We start from the raw sequence: 17,341 nt of genomic DNA, 5'->3' as shown, positions 1-17,341 counted from the left end.
CAGGACGCGAGACACAACGTCGTGGAGTGACGACAAATTTTGTTTTAAATGTATTTAAAACTGAAGCCATGGAGGAAAAGCAGTTGAAAATGTCATGTCGACAAGCACATGCCGCCATGACCGGCCTTCGTCGGCCGACACAGAATCACACATAACATGGCGGGCTGGGATATATGATGCTGTGCACGAATAGTTGAGAAGGTTCTCGACGTGGTCAGGATGCATGTTGTTCTTTCTTGTGATGGCACGACCCGCCGCCGGACGAGCGCCAAGGAATTCCGTTTCGTCTGCAATGTCCATCGAACATTTTTGCGCAAGCCCTTGTCGACGCGGTCGCTGCATCCTTTGACTCATGCTTTTCTATCGCGAAAGCGTCTTGGACGTGCTGCAGCTCCTTGAACAGTACCAATCGGATGCGTATGCCGTCAAGCGAAGCCTGACCGAGATGGCGCGGCATTTGCGGAACACGCCCATGTCCAACACAGACCTTCGCAGCCACAACTTTATCCCGCGGATATGCGCATGTGTGCAGCCATATACAACTTCGTTCACGATTGTGTCGTGTGTGTGCGTGTTGTTGGAACGTTTGTTCGTTCGAGGTTCGTAGCCCGACAATGCCGATGGAGCGCGACCTTGACGCATGACCATGGCGTCCTAGAAAGCGACGGGGAGTTGCACCAAGCCAGCGTGGTCACGTCTGGCCTCTGGAAGTTCGTCGAAGACGCCATAAAACTCGATAGCACCAACATCGAGCTCCACGTGATGGGCTGCGAATTGATCTCACGGCTGTGTTTGGAGCAGCCCCATGTTCCCCATGGTTCGTCCCTCTTTTGTAGGGCAACTCGTCTGCATGGTCGCCATGATAGTGGCAAACCAGACAGAAATGGTTCAAGGCGGCATCCTCGACTTCCTCTACAGGGCCATGCAGACCCATGCGTGCTCCGCGATGTATGTTGGCGCAGCGCGCGCGGCGGCGAACCTTGTGTACATGAACGGTATGTATTGTGGTGGCTGACTTCATGGACTCACGCTGTTGCAGCGCTGACAGCCCACCGCCTGCTCAAGACAGACCTTCCCCAGCTCTTCTCCATGGGCCTCCACACGTTCTTCAAGGACGCTGCCGTCGTGTCGGCCATCGCCGCAGTCGTGTTTCAGCTGCATGTGGCGACGCTCGGTAGAGCAAGCAGGTCTGTCGGAAGAGGGTCAATTCAAGCTTCGTAGCCAAGGCCCAGCAGAGCTATCTGGCATGGGGATGCATGGATCGAGTGAAAACGTGCTTGAGTGTCCATGTGGCCGATGTCAACACACTGTACCAGTTGCTGCGAACGTTAGAAATAGCCCTGCGCGACAATGGTGCGTCTCTGTGGATGTTGTTGGCAGGCGCTGAATGCGCTCAGAGGCTGCCAAGGACGCGTTTTGTGCCAAGGAAGTTCCGTTCCTTGTCGTCACAACCTTTGAAGAAGTAGTGGCGGCGGCGGCGCGAGGGTCAACCGTGCCGCACGAGACACGAGGGCCGTCGAATGTGGCATTCCTGGCGTTTGTGATCGCCGTGATATTTGGACACGTCGCTATCATGTCCAAGGTCTCGACTCCGACTGGTACAGATCGAGATTTGCTTGTTCGGGCGAAGGTTCAAAGCCTGAGGACAATTGCCATGGCCAGGCGGCACAGTCGTCCATCCGGCGCGCGTCCAAGTCCTCGTGAAAGCCAGTGCCCACACGTTTGCCGTGTCAGCGCTCACGCAGTTTCCGACAGTACCCCCGGTGTTGGAGCAATGCATTCGCCTTGTCGAGGTCTTGGCCTTGCCAGGTAGACCCGCGCAAGTCGGGTCAAACTCATGCTGGTGTAGGCATGTACAAGCCCATTTTGATTCGAGCTGGCGCACTGAGGTGCATCAAGTACATTGCATCCACCAAGACATGCCACGGTGGGTTGCAAGTGCTGTGTCGTCGCTCGTTGGCAGCGTTCGAGGCGTAGCCGTTCCGGGCCACCTCCATCGCTTCCGGGCTACGTCCGCGCCATCGCCGCATTGTTCGTTCAGGGGTAATTGAAAAGAGTTGTTTGGCTGGAGCCGCTACAGAGCGGTGAATCCCGCTAGGCATTCGTTCTGGGGTCCGTTGCGCAATGTTACAATGGTGTGGACAAATATATTTGTTCTTAAGTAATATCTTCAAGATTTTCAATTATGAGTGAATACATTTGCCCCATAGAATGAACATATACAAACTTCAAGTCTTTTTGTCGTAAATAGACTTCACTGGAGTGTCAGTTGCGCAATGTTACAATGGTGTGGACAAATATATTTGTTCTTATGTTATCTTCAAGATTTTCAATTATGAGTGAATATATTTGCCCCATAGAATGAATGCATACAAACTTCAAGTCTCCTTGACGTGGCAAAAACGTACTAGTAACATTACCAGGGTTTTGTCGAATCCGAATTAGAGTATCCGGATATTCGACTAAGCGCATTATCCGAATGTAGGCGCCGATGCAGAAAGCTGAGCGCGCGGAGCAACGGTGTGTCGACCATGCCGTGTCAAGGATCTGAAAGCACTACCACAGTTGATCATGGAAACAATGCACCCGCGGGCCAAGGAAACAATGCTCTCGCGGCGAATGCGGTGGCCCTTCAGCCGCTGACCCCTGCAATCACGGCTGCAATCCAAGACCACATCAATGCACAGTTGACGCAACGAGCCCAACAGCTCTTTCCAGCAGCTGCCCAGAATGCTCTTGCTAACCTGACAGCGACCGTGCAGGTACGTCAGTGGCAGCTTCACTGCATGCTGATCAAGATGCACCGTAGGCTAATCAACAGGCTATTGGGAACTTGACAGCGGCTGTGCAGGTAAGTCAGTGGCAGCTTCACTGCATGCTGAGCAAGATGCACCGTAGGCTAATCAACAGGCTATTTGGAACTTGACAGCGAGCGTGCAGGTACAAACTCTTTCCTTGTGAGCTGACAAAGTGTGACCACGTAGCGCATCGAGGAACGGTTGGACGAAATGGACGCTCGCATGCATTGCAGCGAGTGTCGGCGGCGAAACCAGCTGCTCATGTCGGGAGGAGACTGGTTTGTCGAACTGGTGCCGCTGCCCAAGTGCATTCGCGGTCGTCCTGGTGTTCGAAGACGTGCAGCCCCAGTCGGAGCAACTCCGCCACAATCCATTCAAAACTTGATTCGCACGTGGACGGCGGTGCTCCAACTCAACACGCATCAGCAATTCAACCGGATTTGGTCGTTCTACAACGACTCCAGTTTGGCTCGTGCACGCCGTAGTATTCCTGAGCGCCGACGCGCGCTGATAGCCTTCTTGAGCTGTTAACATAATGAAAAGTCAATTCGGTTTTGAATGAAATCGATATGTTGGCTGCAACCGAGACGTCGTCCCATGCAAGAAATACAACGCGGCAGAGCAGAGGACGACGATTGTCTTATTCGCCATGTATAAAAGATTGCTTTGGTATGCACTCGGAGATGGGCGCCTTACAGCAGGCTCAACGTTTGCGTCAAGACCAGTGTTTCATGAGGACGAATGTCTTGAACACGGGTCACCACCCCTGGCTCGACGCACAGCATCGTGGGGTATTCGTCGTCGGCAAAGTCCGAAAGGCCGTGTGCCTTGTCCGTCCATGGGTTCCACACGACGGCATCGCTCGGGACGGCGCCGCCACCGACAACGTACGCGCGCTTTTCCACTCGAACGGTGCGCGATTCGCCAAGACGCACAGTCAATCGCTCGGACGTGTTCTTGTACACGCTGTCCGTCTCGGATGCGATCGTTACGGCGGCGCGCGACTCGACGAGGGATGCGTTGCGAACTTTGCACGTGTACTCGACGCCCCCGAGGCCGTCGATCTCGACGTTGGGCAAAACGGACGACGTCAGGGAAGGGGATGCATCCGGGACAAGGAAGTACGTGTGCAAGAGCGCTTGGCATCCCCACGTTTCGGTGTCCGTGTTGGTGATGTGCAGCGACGTCGTCAGGCGGTTGCGAGACAGCGTCACCGTGTACAAGAGTCGCACGGCATGGGGCCAGGCAACCAACTGGTGTTTTGTCGTGGCGAGGGAAAAGGTCGCGGCCACGGAGTCGACAAAATCCTCTGTGTCTACCAAGGTCCACGTGCTAGTTCGCGCAAATCCGTGGGACGGCAGCGTGGACGGCACCAATCCTGCACCAAATTGAGGAAACACAAGAGGGATGCCCCCTCGAATTGGCTTGGAGCCGTCCAGGAGCGCCTTCTTTGAAACGAACAGGACATCGGTGGCACCCGAGGAAGGGCGGAAGGATGTTACAGTTGCGCCATACAGATGCACGTCGGCGGTGGCACCGGAACTCGCATGCGTCAAGCGGACGACGGCGCCAGAGGTCGTTGTCACTGGCATGTCGGCAGATCCAAAGTGGCTGTGCCATGGAGAGTATTCATTTATAGAGGCTATCCGTGTATGGGTTTTGACAAGGGCTGCTCCTCCAATCAGGAGCGGCCAATCCTCGGTCGTCGAGATGGCGACGAGGTGCACGGGGCGGTTCCGCGCAACGTCGGGAGAAGCCCATCGATGCAAAGTCTGCCGCGTGCGCAAATGCCAAGAAAGTATACCCTCTATGCCAGGTGTCAGTGCTCCCTCGAGTGCTTGTAGCGCACGGCGACAACGTATGAAGCGGCGACTCCAAGGGCATCACGTTGGTGATGCGTTGCACTCCCAGACGGCCATGTTGGCGTTGTTAAACGTTCCCATCGCTTCATGCGCCGCTGAAGCCAATGCCAATGTATGCTTGGACTCGCTGGACGACGCCATCGACGCTCCTATCACCATTCACAACGTTGACAGCGACGATAGCGATGATGACAGGCCATCTACTGGCGTCGTTATCGAAGCGCTTGTTGTTCCGTCGGCGCACTGGAGTGTGCCGTCCGTTGACTGCATGCACATGTGGCGGTACTGGTTCCACGGTGACAGTACGGGGACAGACGCGGGAGTTCCATATCGTCTTTTTCGCGTTCCGCACGATAGTCCTCGCTTTCCGACGCTCGACGCAGTCTCGTACGTCATGTCGGCGATTCTCGCCCATGCAAGAGGATTTGCATCTCTTACGGAATTATCGGCCCTGCCGCAGTCGTCCCTCGACGGCATGCTCTTGCGAGCGTTGCCCCTGGCGTATCCCTTGCTGGTGGCCACCGATCCGATCCATTTCTTTTTCTCGTCCCCTCCGTGCGTACCGCCACCGCCCAAGCCATTTCAGTTCCCCGCGCTAACGATACGAGCAATGTGGACACTATGGTTTCGCGGCACCCCACCGCTTTCAACCCCCTCCAGGGGCATCGAGCCGCTGTGCAAGCTCCGCGCGCGCGACGTCGACGAGGACGAATCCAAGCTCCGGTGGTGGCGTACCAAGCAGCTTTTTGCCAAGCTCACCGACCTTGCGCTGCTGCATCCGTCAGTGTCGTCCAAGGAAATGCTCGTGGACGGCATGGATCCAACGACGTTTGCGATCGTGTGCGACCAAGTCGTCATGACATTTGCCACCGAGTCCGGGTGCACAGTCGACTCTGGTACTTTATGTACGGCAGCGGCCGCTTGGGTCGCACACAGCCCCGCATTCGCAATGTCGCAGGACGCCAGTGGTAGTCGTACCGGCAGTCCCGAAGCAAGGTCGTTGCCGCCGGGAACCCGAACGATTCCAGCGCTGTCCACGAGGGCCATGTGGCCGCTGTGGCATCGAGGCGATGCGTTGGATGGTGCATACAAGTCGGTGATGTGGAAGAAGGACCGTGCACTATCGGTGACACGGCGCGTCATGGCTGCTCTCACGAAGATCGCGATCGAATCGCGGCAAGTGGCGCATGAAGGCGAGCTCGAAGGCATGTCGCCGTCGATGCTGCTTCAAGTACTTGACACGATCTTTCCAGTCCTAGCCAGCCGCTACGACGTCGACAAGCAGCGGTTGGCGACCCCCGACAAGCGGTGCGACTACCTCGTGCGGCTGCAGTACCGCTAGAGTAACCCGAGTACGGACGCTCCAGAGTTCATCTGACACTAGTGACCTTCACAGATTGAGATCTGTGCTGCACAACGATGGCAGGGCGCGTCGAGGGCATGCCTGCATCGCCGCCACGATGGGCTGCGACTTGCGTTGCCATGGGACATGCCAACGTTCGGGAGTGGAACGAAAGGTTTGCCACAAATTCACTCGGCCATCGCCGCCCCCTGCATTGAAACTCGACAAACTCGTTTCCTCGATGGCCACACCATCCCTTGTTCAGCCATGCCGCAAACGTGCTCAAAACGTTGTCGAGAGTGTTGTCAAGTCGGCACTTGCCGCTGGACTTCTCGTCCTTCTTGCGCGATATGGGGGGGCGGCTTGGAGTGGCCTTGGAGTGCATTGTGATGACGGCTGGGGCGTTGGGATGGTGTGATGTTGAGAGCGTTGACGATGTCGTAGCTGAAGTTGTTGTTCGCTGCCCACTCCGCAGCAGCTCTCGTGCTTGACTGCTAACGCACGAGTGCCTCCCGAATGAGGTGAGCGCGGCAAAGATTCGTCGAGTGCGGGAGCCAAGCGTAGGTCCCGTGATCCGATCATCGTCCAAACAAAAGCTGGTGGTAGAAGTCTCTCACTGCCGATCGGACTTGGCGCTCACGTCCAGGTTGACTTGGTTGTCGCATGTTGGACCGCAGCGACTGAGCATGGCCATGCAGGCGATCGACGGCGCGGATCACCAAAGGTGGCGCTCCGACAGTAGAGTAGGTAGGACATTGGCGGCATTGATGGAGAAGGGTGCTTCCCACGGCATGGCACGCATGGAGCTGGTCCATGGAGAACCTGCTGCCGTTGATGAGGTTCCAGCCGTCGTTGACTACATTTCACCCTTGGTGCGCCGCCCAATGCGCCGTCGACCAGCTTGGGAAACCACGTCCATGTTCAACGGGCAGATGTCTGGCCTCACAGAGATTGTGCAAAGCCCTCTCCGGCATGCCGGGGTTCGATGCGAGTACTGTAGCCACATGAGCTGGCGCTGCATGTCAATGCTCCAATCTGCAGCATCGTGGGCAAACGTCGTGAGTCGTCCGCATGACTGTCCAGCCTGTGGCATCCAAGTGGACGAGCGAGGTGTGGTGGTCGAACGATCCAGACCTTTGACGAATCGCCCTCCATGACAACGAGTGCTTCCAGCTACGAATCGCGACAACCCCACTGGACGGGCCGACACACGCGACGGTCGTCGCACTGAGCCCAGTCATCCCGATCATACTGTAGTCCTTGTCGCGGGCTGTTATCGCAAAGCAGGCATCCTGTCTGCTGACGCCAAGTATTCCTCCAAAAGCCGATGCACATGCACCAGCCGTGATGTTCACAGCCTCTCCGCATCAACTCCCCAGCGCCGTAAGGACATGCGCGCGCATGCTGCGATGTGCCCTCCGCGTCAGTTTCTGAAATATTTTTAACGAAGTGATCCGGATAAAATGTCTTTATTCGGCATGTTCTGACTGAAAGACAATCGTCATTGACACCCCAACTCGTCCGAGGTACGTACGTCGTCGGCGCCGCTTCTACGGCGCGGCGAGTCCTGTCCGCTTCTGAGAGCCCTGTTTCGATCGCCCATTGAATGACCCTGATTCGATCTAGAGCATGGACGACGAACGTCCAAGCTTGATGCATCGTCAAAGCATGCACAGCAACGAAGATATGTATGCGAGAAAGCAGAACGCGATCGAGCAAAACAAGTTGTTGCAGGAGCAGTTGGTCGGCAAGATGCGCGAACTGTCGTTCTTGGAGACAGAGTACGTCAAGACAAAGCGCGAGGCGACCGAGTGGAAGAAGAAGTTTGACTACGTCTTCCGCGAGAACGAGCTGTTGAGCGTCGAAACGGCCAAGCTCGACGCGGCGCAAAAACAGATTGGGTTCCTCCACCAGGAAATCCAGTTCAAAACCGAGGAAACCGAAGCGTTGCGAGGTCTGGTGACGGCGCTAGAAGCGAGCAACAAGAAGAACCGCCGACGAAACATGGACTCTCTCAACACGGCGATCTCGACGGCGGCGACGTCGAACCGGTCGAGTTCCGGGTCCGAGTCTGGCGACGCGCGCAAGTCCGACAAGGAGAACCCTGAAGTGTCGGCCCTTCGCAACGAAAACAGTGCGCTCGTCAAAGACCTCGATCGAAAAGACCATGAACTCAAGTACGAGTACTTTTGTGTCCCATGGCTGTCTGGCAGGACGACGATGATGCGAATGCCGTGGCCAGGATGAAAGACGACGAAATCAAGGTGCTCAAGGACCGCGTGCACGAGCTCGAGACGACCCTCGACAATGAACAAGCGATGCAAGTGAGTCGCCTGAAGGAGAACCAAGAAACGATCAGTCGTCTTGAAATGCAGCTCGCACGGCACAATGTACGACTCCACGGCGTCTACGTGGACAGCAACATGTTGACTTGTGCGATGGTAGAACCACGACGTGCGCGCGAGCAACGACTCGATCAACAACACGCCGCCGTCGACGCCGCCGCCGATGCCGCCGCAGCAGTTTTACCACAACGACGAAGACGATATCGTAGGTGATGGTGGGCAACACATTGGACTAACGTGGGCGTAGATGAGCTGCAAGTGGAAGCTCCACTCGGATGTCGTCCCAACCAGCGCGATCCCGTACGACCCAGCCGTCCTCGACCGCTTTCTGGAAAAAGTTCCGTTCGCCCATCGCGACGGCGCGAGCCGAATCCTTCGCGTGCTCCTCGGCACCAATGTAAGCGTCTGGAATGCTACCGAGGACTGGTCGTTCATGGACGTCGCATTCGGTTCCTCTGAGTCGCGTGATGCAGCGCGTTGTGTGCCCGTTTTGATATTGCGTTCGTGTGGGAGAGCTTGTGCTAGTGTCGTCGGTGGCTTGCACGCCATCTAACGGTTGTCGGCGTTTGGAGTGATTCGATCGTGCAACGAGCGTGACGAGTGACATGGTGTGGCGGGACATGGACGAAATGAATGGCTAGGAACGACTGTCGATGGAAACAAACATGGTGCTGCAAAACGTGTCAGCGGAGGTCGTGACCGAGCTCAAGAGCACGATCCTGCCGTGGCTCAAAACCAAGCACCACGTCAAGGTGGCATACTACAGCTTGCAGCGCCAGATCATCGCTACGGACGTCAAGCTCGTCCTCGAGCCCCGCGAGCAAGAGTTCATCCAAACGCAAAATTCCGAATGCGGCAGCCATGTCTTCATGGGGCCGTCGCTGACCGACGCGCCGCACAAACTCGTCTTGCACACCAAGCGGATGCTCCACGCCGAGCGCGCTCGGTTTGTGTCGTTTCCGGACGCCGACCACCACGCCGCGGCGGGCGAAGAGACCCTCGAGCTCGAACGTACGTGTACCGCGACGTATCGTGATCCTAAAGCCTTTCGATGTAGCTATTCCCCAGACGCTGTTTCGCCGCCTGTCAAACGCCTCTTCGTTCTCTGGCGAGGCCGATGCGGCCAGTTCTCGCCGCGGCGGATTTCTGTCCAACTCGTTCCTTGGCGGCCCCAGTACACCTGCAGTGGCTGTCGCGGGGGCGCCCGGTGGCGGGGACAGTCGCGGTGGAGGGCTGACCAAGTCGTTCCTGGGCTCGATTGCCACGGCGGCCAAGACCGTCGTAAGGAAGAATTTTGAAAAGAAGTTTACGCATCAAGGCACGCGGTGCGCCGTGTGTTCTGTGAGCCCGATCGTTGGTGACCGCTTTCGGTGTGCCACATGCGAGGGGTATGTACCGCCCTTGCCGTGATGGACACGGCTCGTGCAGTGTGTGCTTGATTCATTCGTGTAGGTACGACCTGTGCAGCAACTGCTACGCGTTCGGCGCCCATGGCCTCGAAAACACGGACGACATGTTTGGCCGGGTCCAGGAGCTTGTCCTGGCGCGGTGCCCCCGTCTCGCGCAGGAAGCAGAGCTCCTGGAGCTGCTCCGGTTCGAGATCTGTCGATCCAACTTGCGCAAGTTTTCGTTCGTGGCCAACTGGCTCGCCGACATCATTCAAGGCCGGTCGACCAAGGACCTTCGCGCACGTGCGATCGAGGTGCCGTCGATCCGGCGGGAGATTCGCAAGCAGTTTGTCCCGTTGCTCATGATGGTACGTTCTGCATGCCGCTGCTCGCAGAGCCACAACGGCACGCGCCTGACGGATGATGCGTGCGTGGCGGGAGTAGGTTGTCAGTGATCGCCTCGACATCGAAGTCAAGACGGAATGGGAACTCGAGCTCAACTCGGAGCTGGAAAAGAACCTCAAAACGGGCCACAACGCGTGCCTGGAAGTGCTTCGGATCTGGGTCGCCGACAAGTTTAGTACGACGTCGCCGTTCGTGGAGCGGAGTCTGCACCGGTACAAGGAAGGCGACGACGACTCGATGGATGCGCCCCTGGCGGCAGCCCCGACGGCGCCCCACGCGGACTCGGCCATCCACACCCCCCATGGTGACGGCTCGGACGACAATCAAGACGGCAAGTATATCTTTCAGGAAGTGTAATGAATCGGAACCATCCCCTTTGTCGTCGATGGACTGCTGTTTGGGACGACCAGTTCGAGCTACGACGGGTCAGCCGTGGGAACAAAGCACTGCGAGAGGCGCCACCACACAAACCACCCCGCCGTCGACGTTGCGCTCTTTCCACACTTCACAAACTGGTTGGTGACTGCCTCGGGCGTTCCTAGCCATGCACGTCAGGCGGGGCGTCCGCATCGTGTGCGTGGCGGCAAACCCGTGAAGCGCTTTGTGATGCGCAGACACACAACGTTGTGTTCGCCCCGTGGAGAGGGCACGAGGTCCGGTGGTGGCGTCGCGCACACGCGGGCTCTGGCGACCTGCAAGCGATCGTGAGTTCCGTTCTTGATGGCACGCACGCATCGAGGAATACCGACCAACTGGTGGTCATGCATGAGCCACACCGACTGTCCATGCGCCAGCGGGTCGCTTGCGGCTACGTGGCCTTTGACCGACTTCTTCACGAGGATCGCAGCGAGCTCAGCCTTCGTCACGTCTTCGCTGTCACCATCGTCGTACACGACAGTCCACAAGTCGCCTGCCGCCGACCGCGCCGACACCTACACGATCGGATCATGCCAGCCAAACCTCGCCATCGTACAGTGCCATGGTATACAATGCCGTCTGGAAAGCGTTTGCGCACGCGTTCGCCCACGAACGAGTGGCTGACGTGTGTGGCGTCCACCAAAGTTGGGCTCGCGCTGCAGGCACGGGAAGTTGGTCCGTCATGGGGGTCATCGTGGTCCTGGCATGGGGTTGGGACGGGTGCGGATGTCGAGGGGGGGCAATCGTGAGAGCGTCGATCGAGGCCGTCGACCGGACGTGGCCCTGCTACAGACGGCATGTCCTGCGGTGCTTTGGTCGCTTGGCACGGCGCCGTCTGGGCGAGAACCACCCGACGGTGGTGCCGTTCCAATTCGACTTTGTGATTCTGCAGCGCAAGTGCCACCAATTCGGACGCGGTCCACGGGAGAAAAGTCGCCGAGGACCGATCCGGCGGCGGTGGATGGTTCGGCAACGCGATGCGCCAAGGTGACGCCAGCGGTGGGGCCACAAACTCGGACGTCTACTCGGACGTGACTTTATGTCGCGGTCGCCACTCGTTACCATGATGGCGCGAAGCGGTAGTCGATCGCTCGGGTCTATGGACAGCAGCCCTCGCAAGACATCGAGAGCAGGACGCGGCAATGCGGGGTCGCGGACGAGGCGGCGGTCCATGGCGTCTTGGGAAGGGAATGCCAGCGCTACGAGCAGACCCACGCCATCGAGCGTCGGATCCATGAACGGTTCAGCTACAAGCAGCTCAAATCTACGAGCATGGTCCGCCACCAACGTTAGGCTCAACCCAAGACCTCGACATCTTCATACAGCATCACGCCGAGGGTCCACAGATTGTCTGTTTGGTGGACGGCCACCATCGCACTGTCGTCGTTGGTCCTAGGCCCTGCGCTAGCATGACGCGCCAGACCCTCATCCGAGTGGAATACGTACGAGGGAGCATCCCAGCCGCCACACTTGGACTCTGGTAACGAAGCCACGGCGAGGACGTCCGCGGCGCTGCAATCGCGGCTGTCGCATCGCCTTCGACACGGCACATGTCAACGTCGTGCACCTTGACGATTCCCGGCATCATGTAGGCAAAACTTGCCGGTGCCTGTCGACGAGGCCGTGATGACAGGGGAAGCCATCGACGTCACGTACGCAGCACACATGGACAAAGCCACCCGAGTGCAGAGCGGCCATGGCGCTGACGAGCATCTTTGCGATGTGGAGGGGCGGCTCTGGGGGCTGGAAACAATCCAAAACGTCGCCGTGGTGCCCCGCGCCTTCCAGCACGACAACAAACGCGTCATCGTCTTCAAATGCATCCAGGACGCCACACACCCATGGAGACCGGCGCTGAATCGAGTCGACTTGCAAACAGTACGCGTCCTGCGCTTGCTTGGACTGGAACGGCACGAGCCGCACGCTGTGCCCGGTGTGGAGATCCAAAGCCACGCAGGTTTGATCGCCTGGACTTGGATCGATTTCCACCACACGATTTGTGTGAACGACATAGCGGTGGTGAACGACCAGATGAGCATGCTGACTGGCTGCGACGGCTCGCTGGACGTTTCGAGGAAGCTTCAACGCTTGGATCGGGGCGGGATCTGCTCCGTGCTGGAGCATCCACTGCACGCCTGTCCAATGTCCTGCCAGGGCGGCATGGACCAGCGGCGACTGACCGCGTGCATCTCGTTTTTCCATCCACGCAGCAGGCGGGGGGGTTGCCTTGGTCAACGTCGTCACGTCCATGGGCGCGAGCACGGCGCGGAGATTTGGATCCGAACTACGTCGCGCCAGGTCCAACGCGGAATCGCCCGCCGCATTGATAGCAAATAGGTCGACGCCATGGTCCCGCACGAGTGCCGTGCAAAAGCCCACGTGGCCACAGGCTAGGCCAACATGCAACGCCGTGTTGCGCCGCATGTCGGAAGCCGTCGAAAACGCCGCCGCAAGCCGCGGGACGTCCGAGGACCCGCTTAAGCAAAGCGCATACTTGGTCAACACGTCGTGCAATATCCACGTCGACCCGTCCAGGGATGTTGTGAGCGGCGCAGCAATCGCGAAATCCACCACCACATCCGCTGGAGCAAAACTATGCAAAGACACGTTCGGCTCGAAAGACGCAATGGGGATGGCAGATCACGTACTGCAGCATCGCGACGTGGACGGCGCAGAGGCCCTGGGGATCCCGAGCGGATGTGGTGGCGACTGGGGATGCGCGGACGAGAGCGCGAACGCAAGCCCAGTTCTGGCGCCGACAAAGCACATGCACGAGAGGCGTGCCAGTCCGATCGACCGCCACAGCAGCTTGTGGGTGAGCTTCGGCGAGTCGGTGGAGGAGCCAGTCGGGGGGGCCACTTGATGAGACAGTGGCCGCTGCCACCTGCAGAGGCAGCAGTCGCATGCGATTCTTCCGACGGGCTGCAGTTGCGTCCGTCGCGAGCACCCATGCAGCGACGTCCCATTGCCGATGCCGGAGTGCTACGTCCAGAGCCATTGTCGTCCACGACAGCTCCCCATCGTGCATTTTCCCGGCTTCATTGCATGCTTCAATCGCTACGGGAGGCAAACTCTCGGCTAGACCTGCCAACACTGATGATGGAGCCCCCAGTTGGCAGGCTAGCTTCATCGTACTCAATGGCTGTGGCACTGCGACTCGCTTCGACACGAGCTGTCCTACGATTTGCCACTGTGCGTGCTCGACGGCCACGTCGACCGACTCGACATCCCGCGGCAGGGAGACGTCTGGAAAGCTCAATATTGTCGATGCTACATCCCACGCGGCTCCGCGCAGCGCTAGTCGTAGCACGGAACGGCCCAGACGGTCCTCGATGGCTACCTACGTTGTATTGTAGGCTGTTCGCTGGTACAAGTGGGCAGTACCGTCTGTGGAGCCAGGTTTACCAAGGCATGGACGACTGCCCACTCTCGACACCCTGCAGCGATGTGAACTGGAAGGTCTCCCATGGAATCTGGCACCGCTGCTGCTGAACTAAACCACGTTGCCAGCGGAACAACGACATGCCACTGTCTGTCTGTGATGGCTGCATGAAGGGGAAGGTTGCCCGCTCGATCGTGGATGGCGCACACGACAGGTGCGTGGCTCGGAGGGGTTAGCGCCATAGCGCACTGCACCGCGTGGAGGTTTCCGCTGGATGCCGCGACATGGATAGGTGTTTGTCCGTCCAAGTTGACTGCAGTGAGGAAGCTGGTCAACAGGACGGACAAGGCGTTGGGTGGAAAACGACGCGTGCACTTGCACGCGGCATGGGCAATCGAATTGCCATCGTCGTCAGTCACATGGTTCAAAGATGGTGAGGTTCCAGGGCCGCTATGGAGGACGAGCGCGGCGGCGGCCTCCACGTAGCTGCTGTCGATGAGACTGAAAATCGGGTACTTGGGTGTGTCCTACCGCAACTTAAATCGAACGGACCTCGTTGCGACGGACTATACTCACGAGAGAGGTATATGTGGGGCGCCCGATGTATTCTGGCGCTGCCGCGATGAGATCGAGAAGTATGCTTTCGTCGACTTTGTGTCGAATAGCTTCCTGAACGAGGGACACGTTGGACGGCTACATTTAGGCTGTCAGAGGATGAGACGGATCGACAGACAAAGCGTCTACTTGAAGCATCAAAGTGATGTGTTCCGGGTCGGCTCGAACGAGGGTCACGACAATGTCCCATCGGTTGAGATCCATCGCAACCTGCACCGGCAGCGCATCCTATGTAGCATGTGACGTTCGAATCCCCCGCACATGCGACAGAGTTCCAAGTCCCTACCGTAATCGAGCGCTGGCGGATGGAGGCATGATGCGCTCGGATATATGTCGCGATAGAGTCGATATCCCCCGACCGCACCAGGTCGAACAGCGCGTATCGGCGCCCGCCGTCAGTCGCCATGGCAGTTACAGAAGCGACCTGACTGTCACTTGAGCATTTCAAAAACGACAAAAAAGTAATCAAACTTTTGTCAAAATGTTGGGAAATTTGGCAAAATCAACGGTAGAGGCTGGAATGATTTTTGGATCTGATTGGCTGATACGTTGAGGACGAAGGCGCGTCAGAGTTTGTGACTAAATGCAATTGGCGCATCACACGGTGATTCCGAGCATGGCCGCCATGGGCCGATGGTGGATCCGCGCCGCTCCATTCTCGACGCAAATGCCCCAAAGGCGACCAGCATTGAGGGACATGGTGCTTATGTCGCCAAGTCTGGCGGCATCGCTTGGACGCCAGCCTGACGAAGTGGCGAAAATCATCTCGGACGAATCAGCGACGGACCCAACGACACCATTCCGCCTGCAGTTTCCTGGGACAATGGACCGACCGTGGGTAGCAGCGAAAGATATTCGCTTAGCCGACCCTTACGCTCTTCAACCTGCTCCGGAACCCCCAGCAAGCCACGAATGCTGTGGTTCGAGTTGTCCAAACTGCGTCTGGATCGATTATTGGAAAGAAAACCAGGCATGGGAAGCGGCGGTGGCCGCCGCCACTGTCGAAACAGTACAAACAGTACAAGTTGCGTAATGCATCAACGGGCGGATGTAGTTGCTGTACGTTCTCACGCTTTGCGCAGCCAGGTATCACTCGCACATGTCGATGGAATATTGCGTGTCCAGACGGGGGTGAACAGATCGCTACATGAGTTGGGTCATTTCAGCCATGGGCAATCCCAGCCTTCGCCTAGGAAGAACCAGTTGTCTCAAAGCTAGCTATCTCGGACGAATGGAGCGCCTCGGGGCTATCTCTCCGTCGAGACTTTAGCAAGTCGAAACGTGAGTGGGGCATGGTGGAGCTTGGGCGCGAAGCCAAACATGGTCTTCTTGTGGCCACAAACGAGGACGCCCGTGGCGTGGCAGTGCCCAATGTCTTGTCCGTCGTACGTTTTCCGAACTCGATTTGCCGACAGGATACGAAGCGTGAGGGGGGCCGTCGTTAACCTCGGCGACAACCGTCCTTTCTACAACAACCAGGCAACGGTTGGGCTCGCTCGGCTGGCCTCGAGTGGAGCGCAAAGGACGCTACGGCATTACCTCGTTGACACTGCTGGGTGATGTGGACCCAAGCGATGCCGCCGCGCGATCGCTCCGTATGAAGGCAAGATGTAGCTCGCCCTTGGTCGTCCCGCCGTTTGATGTAGAATGTGTCCTTGGCCGGACGCCGATCAAGTCGCTCACGCCATGAGGTAGTTTGTTGTTCAGTGCGACAACTGGACGTGACGGACTCGGTGCGTTCGTCGAGGATAGAACAGGAGCCAAAACGAAAGGTTTGCCGAGGTGCACGGTCGTCGTACCAAGCACGACGGTTGGGTCACCATGAGGCGGCAAGCTACAACATCGCGTCCAATCGTCAGGGTGTTCGAGATCGTCCGCGAGAACTCGAGGGACTCGAGGAGAGCTCACGTACACTACAAACCGCGCCGGATGCACCAGTGCCGAGGACGTTGAAGCTAGCAATGACACCACTTGGTCTTCGGACGGTGGATTGACAAAGCCAGTGTCCGCCAGTGGACGCAAACCCACCGGGACGTCGTTCCACGTGGCACCTTTGGCCGTTCCGTACAGCTCAATCATGTCCCCATACACGAGTTTATCGCCACTGGCGAGAACAGCGGCCGCGAAGTCCTCTTCGTTGTGGCGCGACAAGTGCTCGATGGTGTCCGCACAGTCTGCAGAAAAGTTGAATGCACTGATGTTGCTGTTCAGGCCGCTGCGCACCCTTTCGTCGTTTTCTTGGATCGTCGGGTGGTGGTACGAGTTGCGGCTGACGGTTTTCACAACAACAAAGTTGCTCGGGTGAAGTTCAGTCGCAGGAGACCCCAGCGACAGGCGAGGAGGAGCAGGAGCACCTCCGGCGCTTCCATGACTCATTCGCGCAGGTTCAAGCCGTGGGGGGTTCGCAGGCTAGCCACTTGGAACTGCTGCGACGAGGGGGTTACGTGCAAACCAGCTAAACATAGAGAAGCCAGACGCAGGCTGCTGGAAACGCATGGTTCAAATCTACTCGGATCCTGCCGCCCATAAAGTGCATGTGCCTATGCCTGGATACCCGCCGTGCAGCACCAGTGGAACCTTCAGTGACGCATGCAACGGTGGGCAACCAAAGCTGGCTGAATAGACCTGGCCTACGGGGGACCCAGCTCACGTGGCTTTGAAAGGTCCCAACATGAGGAGTTAACGGAAAAACGTCATTGCGGTCATGCATACTCCCTCCCCTGTCGTGCAAGGGGACTGCGTGCGACTGCGCCGTCCACGGGGTTTCGCCACACGAGGTCTCCTGAT

The 17,341-nt window shown here is 57.9% G+C and overlaps 7 protein-coding genes across 14 annotated transcripts; 3 read left to right on the top strand and 4 right to left on the bottom strand.

Annotated features, from left to right (window-relative positions):
* The first annotated feature begins 101 nt into the window (after positions 1-101).
* On the top strand, positions 102-2,143 carry H310_13950 (hypothetical protein). Of its 8 annotated transcripts, none has more exons than XM_008881621.1 (8): positions 102-599; positions 659-817; positions 867-995; positions 1,040-1,174; positions 1,222-1,353; positions 1,398-1,598; positions 1,663-1,793; positions 1,850-2,136. In XM_008881621.1, exons 1-8 carry the CDS (start codon positions 353-355, stop codon positions 1,868-1,870), a joined length of 1,155 nt encoding a protein of 384 aa, XP_008879843.1. In that variant the 5' UTR covers positions 102-352; the 3' UTR covers positions 1,871-2,136. The 8 variants fall into 8 exon arrangements, with proteins under 8 accessions (XP_008879843.1, XP_008879841.1, XP_008879839.1 ...); XM_008881619.1 differs by having other exon boundaries at positions 1,663-1,809; XM_008881617.1 differs by having other exon boundaries at positions 1,398-1,809; positions 1,850-2,143.
* Positions 2,144-2,916: 773 nt separating this feature from the next.
* On the top strand, positions 2,917-3,351 carry H310_13949 (hypothetical protein). Its single transcript, XM_008881615.1, has one exon. The coding sequence runs from the start codon at positions 3,009-3,011 to the stop codon at positions 3,327-3,329; it is 321 nt and encodes a 106-aa protein (XP_008879837.1). The 5' UTR covers positions 2,917-3,008; the 3' UTR covers positions 3,330-3,351.
* Positions 3,285-4,396, bottom strand: H310_13948 (hypothetical protein). The gene has a single exon (XM_008881614.1). It carries the CDS (start codon positions 4,388-4,390, stop codon positions 3,491-3,493), a length of 900 nt encoding a protein of 299 aa, XP_008879836.1. The 5' UTR covers positions 4,391-4,396; the 3' UTR covers positions 3,285-3,490.
* Positions 4,397-4,642: 246 nt separating this feature from the next.
* H310_13947 (hypothetical protein) lies at positions 4,643-5,338 on the bottom strand. Its single transcript, XM_008881613.1, has one exon. The coding sequence runs from the start codon at positions 5,073-5,075 to the stop codon at positions 4,746-4,748; it is 330 nt and encodes a 109-aa protein (XP_008879835.1). The 5' UTR covers positions 5,076-5,338; the 3' UTR covers positions 4,643-4,745.
* Positions 5,339-7,505: 2,167 nt separating this feature from the next.
* Positions 7,506-10,562, top strand: H310_13946 (hypothetical protein). The gene is made up of 9 exons (XM_008881612.1): positions 7,506-7,528; positions 7,629-8,179; positions 8,245-8,392; positions 8,448-8,552; positions 8,595-8,744; positions 8,989-9,358; positions 9,405-9,735; positions 9,800-10,103; positions 10,180-10,562. Exons 2-9 carry the CDS (start codon positions 7,632-7,634, stop codon positions 10,495-10,497), a joined length of 2,274 nt encoding a protein of 757 aa, XP_008879834.1. The 5' UTR covers positions 7,506-7,528; positions 7,629-7,631; the 3' UTR covers positions 10,498-10,562.
* H310_13945 (hypothetical protein) lies at positions 10,557-14,960 on the bottom strand (the record flags this gene model as incomplete). The annotated part of the gene is made up of 14 exons (XM_008881611.1): positions 10,557-10,678; positions 10,730-10,832; positions 10,890-11,072; positions 11,114-11,578; positions 11,620-11,821; positions 11,881-11,956; positions 12,004-12,166; positions 12,214-13,150; positions 13,206-13,641; positions 13,693-13,897; positions 13,942-14,466; positions 14,516-14,632; positions 14,684-14,782; positions 14,841-14,960. The coding sequence occupies 14 exons, from the start codon at positions 14,958-14,960 to the stop codon at positions 10,557-10,559; spliced, it is 3,753 nt and encodes a 1,250-aa protein (XP_008879833.1).
* Positions 14,961-15,648: 688 nt separating this feature from the next.
* On the bottom strand, positions 15,649-16,994 carry H310_13944 (hypothetical protein). The gene is made up of 3 exons (XM_008881610.1): positions 16,467-16,994; positions 16,094-16,388; positions 15,649-16,020 (listed from the first exon to the last, which is right to left on the bottom strand). The coding sequence occupies exons 1-3, from the start codon at positions 16,928-16,930 to the stop codon at positions 15,802-15,804; spliced, it is 978 nt and encodes a 325-aa protein (XP_008879832.1). The 5' UTR covers positions 16,931-16,994; the 3' UTR covers positions 15,649-15,801.
* Between the last annotated feature and the right edge of the window lie 347 nt (positions 16,995-17,341).

Source organism: Aphanomyces invadans (assembly GCF_000520115.1).
Source record: "Aphanomyces invadans strain NJM9701 unplaced genomic scaffold supercont1.58, whole genome shotgun sequence".
In the NCBI taxonomy this organism is placed as follows: Eukaryota; Oomycota; class Saprolegniomycetes; order Saprolegniales; family Verrucalvaceae; genus Aphanomyces; species Aphanomyces invadans.
This window is presented reverse-complemented; position numbering and strand designations above follow the sequence as displayed.